Here is a 12,288-nt window from a genome sequence, read left to right on the forward strand (position 1 = left end):
TAGGGATTCTGAGAGACTGAGGGGACCATGCCCAAGTCCGGGAGTCGAAGGCGCAGCGAGTCCCGCGTCCCAGGTACCCGGAGGTCACACTTACCGGTAAATCTAACTTCCGGGTCCCGTTCCAGGCCTCCAGCCCCACTGGTCAATAAGCTCCGCCCCCTGCTGGCCCCAGCAGATGCCGTGCCCTGATTGGCCGTATCTGAAGCCCCGCCCTAGCGTCGCAACCTCAGGTAACTCCGAGCTCCAACTCCCGCGCCAGCCTCGGGACTCTCGGCTTCTTATTGGGCTACCAGTTTCCAATCGGAAGGGTTTTTGAACCTCAGTCTTCGGGTGGCGCTGACCATTGGCGGACAGAATGGGGGCGGGGCCTGAGGTCGTCGCCGGCACTGCCTGTGGATAAGGTAAGGGACTAGAAGCGAACCCGGCGACAGGGCGGCATCGCGTCGACTCTGACTTCTCTCCCCGCCCCCGCGGGTGAGCCCGCGCGAGACCCCGCGCCCCCTCCCAGCGCCCGCCCAAGTGCGCCTGCGCAGCAACAGCCACCAGCTCGACTGCCCCTTCCCCACTTCCTCCGCACCTTTTCCCTTCCTCTCCCCCGCCCCCCTCCCTGCCTTGGTATCCCGTCCCGACCCCTAAGGCTCTTTCGTGGGGTCTCCCTAGTCCCTGTCCTTCCCCCACCCCGTCCCCATCCCACAGGATCCTGGCTCCCCAGCCGCAAGGGCTGCGCCTCTGCGAGCCGCGATGTTCGTCCTCTCAGAGCCTGTGGGCCTCCCTGCCTTCACTGCCTTCCGTTTCCTCCACACAGGCCCCCACCTACTTCAAAATGACGCTGGACGTGGGAACGGAGGATGAGCTGCCCGACTGGGCTGCGGCCAAGGAGTTTTACCAGAAGTACGACCCGAAGGACGTCATTGGCAGGTGAGCCCACGGCAGGGAAACAGAGGTCCAGAGAGGTCAGGTCCTAGCCAGGGTACACAGTTCTCTCTGAGGGCTGAAGAGTTCTAAATGAGAAGGGTCAGTGGTGAGTGGAGGAACATTTGGTGACTAGACTCTTATTCTGGGTCAACCCCTATTTTTTCACGAATTCATTCGTGTGTTCAACAAACATAATTCAAGCACCTACTGGGTGCCAAACACAAAGATAAACATGGGGAGTGTAGAAGAGATGTTTATGCCTTGGAGGTACTCCAAGTGATGTGACTGAAGGAGACACATGAACATATAAAAAGTATCAGGCTGTGTAAAAAGTGCTGCTGGGTCTCAGAAAACCACATCTTCCCAGAAGTGGTGATATTTGGGTCTTGAAGGATGAGTAGGAGTTCAGCACACACCAAATAGAAGGAAGCCGTCACCTGTAGAGGCAGTGGCCGATACATTTATTCATCAAGGTTTCCTAAGCATGTACAATGTGCTGGGTGCACTGTGCTAGGCACTGGAGATGTAAGACCCACACCTTAACATCTTACAAGATTTCTGTTCTCCTGGAGTTTATGTTCCAGTGGTAGAGAGAGACAATAGACACGAAAACAAGTTAAAGTTCATTGTAAGTGCTAGAGAGAAAATAAATAGGGTTATGGAACAAGAGTAATTAATGGAGCTGAGACTTGGACGATGAGAATGAACAGGTCATGAGCTGAGGCAGGATATATTCCGGGCAGAGGGAACTGCCGTGTTCAAAGGCTCAGCATAGGAAAGGGCCTATTCAAGCAACAGATAGAAGATCATAGTGACTAGAATGTTGTAAGAGTGGGAAAAGTGGAGGAAATTAAGTTGGAGAGGTAAATAGAGGTTGGATTATGTAGAGCCTTGGGCCAGGATAAGGAATTTTTTTAAAAATAAATTTATTTATTTATTAATTATTTATTTTTGGCTGTGTTGGGTCTTCGTTGCTGCCTCGGGCTTTTCTCTAGTCGCGGCGAGTGGGGGCTACTCTTCGTTGCGGTGCACGGGCTTATCATCGCGGTCGCTTCCCTTGTTGCGGAGCACGGGCTATAGGCGCCTGGGCTTCAGTAGTTGTGACTTGTGGGCTCTAGAGGGCAGGCTCAGTAGTTGTGGTGCATAGGCTCAGTTGCTCCACGGCATGTGGGGTCTTCCCGGACCAGGGCTCGAACCTGTGTCCCCTGCATTGGCAGGTGGATTCTTAACCACTGCGCCACCAGGGAAGTTCCAGGAATTTTTTAAAATTTTTTTTTTGATGCGGACCATCTTTTTTTTTTTTTTTTTTGGACCATCTTTAAATTCTTTACTGATTGTTACAATATTGCTTCTGTTTTATGTTTTGGGTTTTTGGCCGCAAGGCACGTGGGATCCTAGCTCCCCAGGGATCGAACCCGCACCCCCTGCATTGGAAGGCAAAGTCTTAACCACTGGACTGCCAGGGAATTCCCTAGGGTAAGGAATGTAAAGTTTACTGTGGTGATACTGGTGGCTTCCAGTAGGGTAGTAATATGATCTGATTTACATTTCTGTGATTTGGGGCCTAGGAACTTAACCTTTCTATGCCTCAAAGCCTCTCCATTATAAATGGGAGAATTAAAAAAAGAGCCTACCTTGTAGGTTGCTGTGAGGACAGAAAGAGTTAATATGGTACTCTTAGGACACGTCCTGGCACATGGTGAGGGCTTAATACAGGTGTGTTGTTACATTTAAAAAAGATCATTCTGGCTCTTATGTGGAGAGTGGATAGGAGAGGGGCAAGAATGGAAGCATAGAGACCAGCTAGGAAGCTATTGATTCATTCAGGCTAGAGATGGTGATGGTTTAGACTAGAGTGGTAGTGGTAGAGATGGAGAGAAGTGGATAATTTAGGTGATGGCTTGAAGGGAGACTTGATACAATTTCCTGAAGGATTGGATATGGACCACAAGGGAAAGGGAAGAAAACAAGAATAAATTCTAAGGTTTGGATTTGAGTGCTTGAGTACCATTTACTGAAATGAAGAAGACTGGGGAAGATCAGTCTGGAGGGAGGTGTGAGCAAGTCAAGAGTTCCACCACCTGGAGCTGTCCAGTGGGCATGTGAGTCTGGAACTCAAGCAAGAGCGCTGGGCTAGAGCTGTTTACTTGGGAGGCATCAGCATATAGATAGTAGTTGGCAAGAGAAATGTGAAGTAGTGAAAGAGACCTAGGCTCAGACTGTGGGGCGTGTCACCATTAAAGAGTTAGAGAAGGAGGAGCCAGCAAGGGAAACTATAGAGATGCCATCTGTGAGTTAGAAAGAAAAACACAAGAGTATGTTTGGGACTTCCCTGGTGTGCAGTGGTTAAGAATCTCCCTGCCAATGCAGGGGACATGGGTTCAATCCCTGGTCCAGGAAGATCCCATATGCCACAGAGCAACGAAGCCCGTGCGCCACAACTACTGAGCCCAATGCCAGGCGCCTGTGCTCCACAACAAGAGAAGCCACGGCAGTGAAAAGCCCGCGCACTGCAATGAAGAGTAGCCCCCCCCCGCTTGCTGCAACTAGAGAAAGCCCGCGCGCAGCAACGAAGACCCAATGCAGCCAAAAATAAATTAATAAATTAATTTTTTAAAAAACCCACCAACTTTAAAAAAAAGGAAGAGTGTATTTCTGGAAGGTTGGCATGGTCTGCTGTGACACATGCTGCTGAGGCCAGGAAATCCAATGGTGGTGTGACCGTTAGATTTGTTCAGGCTCCTTTTAGATAGCACATGGAGATGTCAAAAAGATTGTTGGAATCAGGAATTCCGGAGAGAAATCAAGGCTTGAGACAGCGTAGCAGGAAGCATTTGCACATAGTTGGTATTTAAAGCCCCTGGGGGGAATTCCCTGCGGTCTAGTGGTTAGGACCCTGTGCTTCCACTGAAGGGGGCACGGATTTGATCCCTGGTCAGGGGACTAAGATCCCACATGCCGCGCATGGCGTGATCAAAATTTTAAAAAAAAACACAAAACTCCTGGGTCTGGTTGGAAGTCACAGGGAAGAGAGAATATTGGGAAAAGAAGAGAGCTGAGATCCAAGTCCTGAGATGCTACAAGGTTTCAGGACCAGGTGAGGGAAGATGCACTGAGGCTAGGAAGAGCCCTTAGGTAAAAACAGTGGTTCCACTGCCAAGGGCACAGAAGGACCGGTTTTGAAGAAGGCAGATCAGAGAGTAGGGTCCTTATCATTTCATTCCAAGATTACTGTGGTAGCATCATCCCTCGTCTCTCTCTTCTACCTTTTCCCTCTTGTTTTTCCTGCACAGTAAATTACCTGCACACTCTAACTAAATTACTTTTTCCAGAGTAGCAATTTCAGACCTGAAGCTTTAAAAGAGCTTGACACATTCTGGAAATTGGTAACAAGTTATAAGTCACTGAAACAAAGGTTGAAGAGCAGGGTTATAGCCAGGGATGAGGCTGAAAAGAGACTAAGAAGTTGGTGAAGGCCTTGAGTGACAGATGAAGGAATTCGGATTTGACTTTTATCTTGTAATTAATAGGGAGGCAGTACGGAAAGAAAACAAGAATTTTGAATGCATTCCACAGGTAACTGTAAGGTTGAAAGTATTAGGTATCATTTAAAAAGAGGACAGTTGCTTTAGGGGTACTGCTGAGGAATGAGGGAACACAGAACTTAGTAAAGAATTTAAACAGGGAAGTTTTTAAGCAGTGAATGACACAATTGGGACTGTTTTAAGAAGCTAGTTCTCAAAGCAGTGTGGCAGATGGGTGGCAGTGGTTGAGATTAGCACCAGGGAGATCAGTTAGGAGGCCATCGTCGTGGTGGGGATGGAGTACTAGGAAACAGATTTGAGAGATAATACAGGATGGGCTGGACTGGTTGGATGTTGTAGATTGTGAAGGAGAGGGCGAAGCCAAGAATAGCACCAGGGTTTCTAGTTTGGGAGTCGGATTGAATGGCACTGCTATTAATTGAGATCAGGAATTGAGGAGCTAGTGTCGGGAAGATGAAGTGTTCAGTGGTCATGATGACAGTGAGAGGTCTCTAGGACCCTTGGGAAGCAATTTATTCAGTAAGATGTGTTGGCCTGACATCTAGGGGAGTTCCCTGGTGGCCTAGTGGTTAGGCTTCCGGGCTTTCACTGCCATGGCCCGAGTTCAATCCCTGGTCGAGGAACTGAGATCCCGCAAGCTGTGTGGTGCAGCCAAAAATAAAAAAAAAATGGCAGGGGGGGTGGGGTAGACACCTCGGCATGAATGTTGAAGTCATGGAGGTGGATAAGATTACTGAGAGTGTATATAGCCTGAGAACAGGGCCAAGGATGGGATCCTGGGGAAGTCTTAACATTTAAGGGGTGGGCGGAGAACAAGGTACTGGGGTGCATCAGTAGGAAGAGTTTGGACTTTGAGTCTGAACACCCAGGTTTCCCATGTAGATAGTCATGACACATAGTAGGAAGGCTTAATTAAAAGGGAATGCTCCTACAGGTAGGGGCTTCCCTGGTGGCGCAGTGGTTGAGAATCCTCCTGCCAATGCAGGGGACATGGGTTTGAGCCCTGGTCTGGGAAGATCCCACGTGCCAAGGAGCAACTAAGCCCATGCGCCACAACTACTGAGCCTGCTCTCTAGAGCCCGCGAGCCACAGCTACTGAAGCCCGCCTGCCTAAGCCCGTGCTCCACAACAAGAGAAGCCACTGCAGTGAGAAGCCCGCGCACTGCAATGAAGAGTAGCCCCCGCTCACCTCAACTAGAGAAAGCCTGTGCATAGCAACGAAGACCCAATGCAGCCAAAAAAAAAAAAAAAAAGAATAAATAAAATAAATAAATAAAAGAAAAAAAGGGGAATGCTCCTACAGGTAACATGCTATAGGATACCAGCGAAGGGAGTGGTCCCTCCCTCCTGGAGAATAAACAAAGAATTGGTAGACGCAGCATTCATTTTGGGCCTTAAAGCGGGGATTCTTTGCTTTATGGCTTCAAAGGATCTTTGACCACCCCCCCGCCCCGAAATAATAAAAATGTTGGATATATGTGGCAGAGATCTCCAGCTTTCCACAAATTCTCAGAGGTTCATTAAAAGATGAGTAATAATTAGACCAGGGACCTCAAACTCAGGTGCCCTTTGTAGTTGGACAGAAAATGAAAACTGTGAAGTGGCCAAGAGTTAAAGAGTAGGAAGTGGTGGGCTTCCCCGGTGGCGCAGTGGTTGAGAGTCCGCCTGCCGATGCAGGAGACGCGGGTTCGTGCCCCAGTCTGAGAAGATCCCACATGCCGCGGAGCGGCTGGGCCCGTGAGCCATGGCCGCTGAGCCTGCGCGTCCGCATCCAGAGCCTGTGCTCCGCAATGGGAGAGGCCACAACAGTGAGAGGCCCGCGTACTGCAAAAAAAAAAAAAAAAAAAAGAGTAGGAAGTGGTGAGCATTGTGGCAGCTGGAGCGTTCTTGTTCCAACTAAGATATGTGAATTCAGATTTGTAAATAACAATGCACTGACCACAGTGTAATATATCTGTGGGCTGTGTTTGCCTGGAGGGTCAATAGTTTGCATCCACTGATTGAACCAGAGATGTGGGTGACAGGCATTTCAAGCAAAAGGAGTTACATAAAGGCAAGGAGGCCCTGGGAGCACGGCAGTGAGGTTGTGAATGGCAGCCAGGGAACCAGCATGCGAAATGTGGTATGAGGTCAGATCCTGGAGAGATTTTCACCTTAGCCTGAAATACTTGTAGGGTCACACGGAGTTGGTGACAGAGCCAAGCAAGGAAATCCCTGTCTAGGACTTGGTCTTTTTTTCTTTTTTTCGGCCGTGCCATGCGGCTTGTGTAATCTTAGTTCCCTGACCAGGGATCGAACCCGAGCCCTCTGCAGTGGAAGAGTGGAGTCCTAACCACTGGACCACATGGAATTCCCTAGGACTTTGTCTTTACAAAGCCAAATGGGCTTTCCTGTCTCTACCTCATTAACGCCTTTCAGCATCCCTTCAAGATATTGTTGGCTACGTTTCAGAGCAGGTGAAGTGGAAGCCCAGAGACCTTATGTCAGTGGGTCACTTGGAGGTTAATTAGTGACAGATTTGGGTCCTAAACCGAGATCTCCTACTTCTCAACTTTGGTCTTCTGGTCAGTGGCCCAATATTTATTTGGAGCCTCCTTCACTTGAGATATTGTAGGGGAACTTTGGGATTTAGATGGGGTAACCGTGGAAGTGGGTAAAATCTGGAGGAAGCCTTCCCACTTTCTCCTTGTGGTGTTCTAGGGCAAGGGGCAGGTTCTGGGGCCCAGTGCCTAGGCTCACCCATGGAGGGAGTGGCAGAGACTGGAACCCAGGACCACTGCCTGCCTGCCCTATGAGCTTTGTGTTGCACATTGCTGGATGCCCAGGTTGCTTGCTGATGCTGCTGTGAAGCTCCTGCAGGCCAGGGTGAGCTCCTTGGGAGTTTGCCCTGTTGTCTAAATGGGTTTCCAGAGTCTGGCATAGTGTGTGTGAGGCTGCCAAGGCTCTACTCTGCGTGGAAATGAGAGAGCAGGAGGCCCTGACTTGTGCGTTGTCTGACTCTGGCAGAGGAGTGAGCTCTGTAGTCCGCCGTTGCGTTCATCGAGTTACTGGCCGGGAGTTTGCGGTGAAGATCATGGAGGTGACAGCTGAGCGGCTGAGTCCTGAGCAGCTGGAGGAGGTGCGAGAAGCCACGCGGCGAGAGACACACATCCTTCGCCAGGTCGCCGGCCACCCCCACATCAGTGAGGCTGCATTCCCTGCTCCTGTTAGCCCTGCCCACAGCCCACTTCCCCCAGCACTGCCTCCATGCCTCTGCTCCCTTAGTCCTGGCTCCGCTGCACCTCAAAGTGTGGCCAGCCTTTGGGCCCCTACTGCCTCCTTTGGTTCTCCTTCCTTCCTAGTAACAGCCCACTGCTGCCTCAGGGTGGAAAAGGCCCTTTAATGTGCATCTGCTCCTTTCCATCTCTGTCTCTCTGCCTTTCTGCCTCTTTCCCCAGTCACTCTCATCGATTCCTACGAGTCTTCTAGCTTCATGTTCCTGGTGTTTGACCTGTGAGTATCTCCCAGCCCCAATCGAGAAGCCTCCTCCTCACCTCCATGCATGGCCCCAGCCTTACAGCACAGTGGGCTGAAGACCTTCCTCTGCTCCCGCTCAGGCCTGCCTGCCAGCTCAGGGCTCTGGCCCTTCTCCCTAGGTGCCCAGATTGAGGCAAGTTCTTCAAGAGTCATAGTGACCAGCTAAGTACAAAGGGTCTTCATGAGACCCTGTTTTAGGAGGAGGGTGTTTATTCGTGAGCTGACCACATATAAATAGACTCTCCCTCACCAGTCTCCCAGTGTTTAACACCCTCCACTGGAGTCTCTGTCTGCCCATCAGTTTTTTTTCTGGTCGGTCTAAAGCTGAATGTCAGATATTATACAGTGCTATAATGCAAACCAGTTGCAAAGGTACTTCAAAAGAGAATGGTTTGGATACCAGATGATTAAGAGAGGCCCTTGGAAGAAATTTACAAAGTCTTCAGACAGAAATGACCCTCTGCAAAAGTCGAGGGGAAGTGGGAAGTGTCTGTTACACCACCATGCAACTTTGCAGAACCTGGTGTGTTCTTTATTTCAAGGATTGATGCAGAGTTGCAATGATAACCTCAGATTTTAAAGACAAGATAAAATAAGCAAAATTCAAAATAAAGTCCCATTCAACTTTCTTCCTACTATTAACTGGAAAATTTTGGTCCGTGGTCTAAATAGATTCACTTCAGAAGGCGTTTTGTGAGTGTATTCTCAGATAACACAGACTTCCTGTAAATGATTATCACAAGGCACTTATTCTTGCTAAAATAGCCCCCTTGTGGCACAGTGCAGATATTTCGACGGCCAACCCATTGGGCCAAAGTGCCCCTGACATCCGGTTCACTCTTGGAGTGCTCTGTCTCGAGTCCCTTTCATTTGTCTACAGAGGGATCTCTTTACTGGCCTCTTCCGTGGTATTTTCTGTGAGCACTGGCTTCTTTTCTCAGCCACCACTGTGAGGTGCACCTATCTCCCAACCCCTCCTATCCCTTAGGATGCGGAAGGGAGAGCTGTTTGACTATCTCACAGAGAAGGTGGCCCTCTCAGAAAAGGAAACCAGGTAATGGGTGAGCCTGCAACCCCTGGGATGAGCAGGGGGTGGGGCGGGACAGGGAGAAGCAAAGGAGACTGTGCCTCCCTCAGGTCCATCATGAGGTCTCTGCTGGAAGCAGTGAGCTTTCTCCACGCTAACAACATTGTACACCGAGACCTGAAGCCTGAGAATATTCTCTTAGATGACAATATGCAGATCCGACTGTCAGATTTTGGGTTCTCCTGCCACTTGGAACCTGACGAGAAGCTTCGAGGTGAGGGGACCTGGTACCCTGAGAGGCTTGGGAGGGAAAGAGGCTCAGGCCTGGGGCTGGTTGGCTGGGTCTGAGAACTGGGTCCCAAGTACCAAGGAAAGGAAGGTCAGTGAGCACTTGCCAGGTCCCCACTGGGTGCAGAGCCTCATGTGCAAATCAGTGTGGGCTTCCTGACCTGGAGGCAGACAAGTGAGAAGATCATGGCACACAGCAGGCAAGGAGCCATGCCAGGAAGCCAGGAAGGAGTACCTGATTCAGCTGTAGGGACCCACAGAGGATGGGGCTCGGACCTCGGCCTGGGGAGGCTGGGCTTGTCACAGGAGGAAAAAGAGGGAGCGAGGGATAGCAGGGCTCAGCTGTGCCTTTGGGGTCTGGCAGAGGCAGGTCCACAGTGTGCTGCTTAGGTGCTATGAGGAGCCTGGTGTGGCGCGACAGCCCTTCTCACCTCGTGCCCACACATTTGTTGTGACAACCATTTCTAGTGCAAGTGGAAAACTAAACAAAGTTCAAGTGTGAGACTCCACAGAGCCTTTAATATACTACTTCCTCTCCTTCAGTGGCTCTGCATTGGACTTACTAATAGCTAACATTCACTGGGCACTTATTGTGAGTAAGGCACCACGCTGCGTCTACATGGCTTATTTCTCTAGATCCTCTCAACAGCTCTGAAATAGTATTTGTGTCTATTTTATAAGTGGGCTTAATGAGGTGAGGTGACTTGCCCAAGGTCACATAGGTGTGATTTGAACTTGGGCAGTATGACTCCAGAGTTCATGGTCTTAATCTGTGGACTTACACATCTTCCATATGCTGTGCTTTGTGTCCCTTTGGGCTGCCACATATACTTCCCTATTCTGCATCATTTTTGCCCCTGCCCACTCCAGCCTCTCCCTTGGCTTGGATAATTTAGCTTTTACTTTAAAGTTCTATGTCAGGTTAGAGCCCTTGCTTTTTGCTCTTATATCTCCCCCACTTCATGATACATGTCTTACTCTGTTATTTGTTTGCTTTCTGGTAGGTGGTGAACTTGGTAAGGGCACATCAAATTCGCCACTGTGTCTAGTGTGGTGCTTGGCACATGGTAGGCGTTCAGTAAATAGTTTGAGTTGGAATGAATTTCCCCAGAGAAATTCAGTTTCTCAATTCAGGCCTATTAAGATCTCTTCGAAGTGTGCCATGGATCACAGTTCGGAAATTGCTGGGATGGAAGAATTGGTGCCAGAAGAAACTAAAAATACAGGTTTAGATCAAGGCATGGAGGGCTCTGTGCTGTAGGAGTCTAGACTTGATCCTGAGGCCATGATGGGAAGCCAGGGAAGGGTTTTAAACAAACAATTTACCCAGAATGTGCCTTAAGAAATCCCATATTCCTACTCATTCCCCTAGGTTGAGTGGTGGTTCCACTAACTGCAGTAGAGATTATAGGAGGAGGAATAGATTTGGGCAGAAAGGAATGTAGAAAAGATTTAAGTTTTGTTTTCTATGTGTGTATATATGTAAAAACGTGGTAAAAAGTTGTGTGAGGAGTGGGTTGGCTGGAGGGTTGGGGGAGGCAAGTGATACAGTTGGATAGCACCTTTAAGTCAATCTAAAAATCAGGTTTTCCCAGGAAGGCCACCAGGAGCCTTGGTGGGTCCTTGAATTGTTCAGCAGGGCTAGGGTCTAATACCGAGACTTGGCAGAAGGCAGGCAGGAGCAGAATGGGAACACTTGGGGCTCTGGTGGTGTTGAGGCTCCAGCAGAGGTCTGGTGTTAAGGGTCCTTGAGGGGGCTGTGACATCCCATCAATCTCAGGCCTCTCTCCCCAGAATTGTGTGGGACCCCAGGGTATCTAGCACCAGAGATCCTTAAGTGCTCCATGGATGAAACCCACCCAGGCTACGGCAAGGAGGTCGATCTGTGAGTTTCTGGTCTCCCCCTTCCCTGCTCCTTTGTGTAGTGTCCTTCAACACATTCGCTCACCTAGTCCTCCCTGACTGTGGTCTCTTTCTCAGCTGGGCCTGTGGGGTGATCTTGTTCACACTCCTGGCTGGCTCGCCACCATTCTGGCACCGACGCCAGATCCTGATGTTACGCATGATTATGGAGGGCCAGTACCAGTTTAGTTCACCTGAGTGGGATGACCGTTCTGACACTGTGAAAGACCTGGTGAGCTGGGGCCATGAGAGGGCAAGGAGGGAGGCCCAAGAGCTGCCCTTCATGCTCTGGCATTTCCCGTAGATCTCGAGGCTGCTACAGGTGGATCCTGAGGAGCGCCTGACAGCTGAGCAAGCCCTACAGCACCCATTCTTTGAGCGCTGTGAAGGCAGCCAACCCTGGAACCTCAGCCCCCGCCAGCGGTTCCGGGTAAGCCTGAGAGTGTCAGGGTGTGGGCCTGCTCCTCTGTCCCATGATTTTTCTTTTGGTGGATGTGCCCGTGGAGCTCACACTGCCCCCTTTCCCAGGTGGCAGTGTGGACAGTGCTGGCTGCTGGACGGGTGGCCTTAAGCACCCACCGTGTACGGCCGCTGACCAAGAGTGCACTGTTGAGGGACCCTTATGCGCTGCGGCCAGTGCGGCGCCTCATTGACAGCTGTGCCTTCCGGCTCTATGGACACTGGGTGAAGAAGGGTGAGCAGCAGAACCGGGCAGCCCTCTTCCAGCACCGGCCCCCAGGGCCTTTTTCCATGATGGGCCCTGAAGAGGAGGGGGACTCAGCTACTATCACTGAAGATGAGGCCATGCTGGTGCTGGGCTAGTACTTCAGCCCTGAGGAATCCCAGGAAGCAGAACTCTCCAGGAGGAGGATTTTTATCATTCCAGCCCCTCTGGGCTATGGCCTCAGGCCCCCATGCCTGGCCAGGCCCGCCACTGATCAAAGTATCATAGAGACCAGCCCTGTACACCTACCCACACTGGCCAGGGCTTTGAGATCAGAGCTGAGGTGGAAGAGAGCCACCCAGAGTGCCATGCCTGGCCTTATCCATGCTGCCTGTGCCACGTATGCAATAAAATCTGCTACACGCCAGGGA

General features: G+C 50.4%; 1 protein-coding gene across 2 annotated transcripts; it reads left to right on the forward strand.

Annotated features, from left to right (window-relative positions):
• The first annotated feature begins 280 nt into the window (after positions 1–280).
• Positions 281–12,288, forward strand: PHKG2 (phosphorylase kinase catalytic subunit gamma 2). Of its 2 annotated transcripts, none has more exons than XM_029219499.1 (10): positions 281–474; positions 806–918; positions 7,467–7,642; positions 7,898–7,952; positions 8,965–9,030; positions 9,114–9,277; positions 11,086–11,176; positions 11,272–11,425; positions 11,498–11,623; positions 11,722–12,288. In XM_029219499.1, exons 2-10 carry the CDS (start codon positions 824–826, stop codon positions 12,013–12,015), a joined length of 1,221 nt encoding a protein of 406 aa, XP_029075332.1. In that variant the 5' UTR covers positions 281–474; positions 806–823; the 3' UTR covers positions 12,016–12,288. The 2 variants fall into 2 exon arrangements, with proteins under 2 accessions (XP_029075332.1, XP_029075333.1); XM_029219500.1 differs by having other exon boundaries at positions 319–401; positions 11,722–12,207.

The sequence above is a fragment of the Monodon monoceros genome, unplaced genomic scaffold (genome assembly GCF_005190385.1).
Source record: "Monodon monoceros isolate NGI ecotype Baffin Bay Population unplaced genomic scaffold, NGI_Narwhal_1 Super_Scaffold_13, whole genome shotgun sequence".
Taxonomy (NCBI): domain Eukaryota; kingdom Metazoa; phylum Chordata; class Mammalia; order Artiodactyla; family Monodontidae; genus Monodon; species Monodon monoceros.

What these genes read in the sequence shown, in the direction of transcription:
- PHKG2 (XM_029219499.1), top strand. Translation starts at nt 824, where the DNA reads ATGACGCTGGACGTGGGAACGGAGGATGAGCTGCCCGACTGGGCTGCG. An exon ending in ACCTGACGAGAAGCTTCGAG is followed by an intron (nt 9,278 to 11,085) that starts GTGAGGGGACCT and finishes CTCTCTCCCCAG; the next exon opens with AATTGTGTGGGACCCCAGGG. An exon ending in TACGGCAAGGAGGTCGATCT is followed by an intron (nt 11,177 to 11,271) that starts GTGAGTTTCTGG and finishes TCTCTTTCTCAG; the next exon opens with CTGGGCCTGTGGGGTGATCT.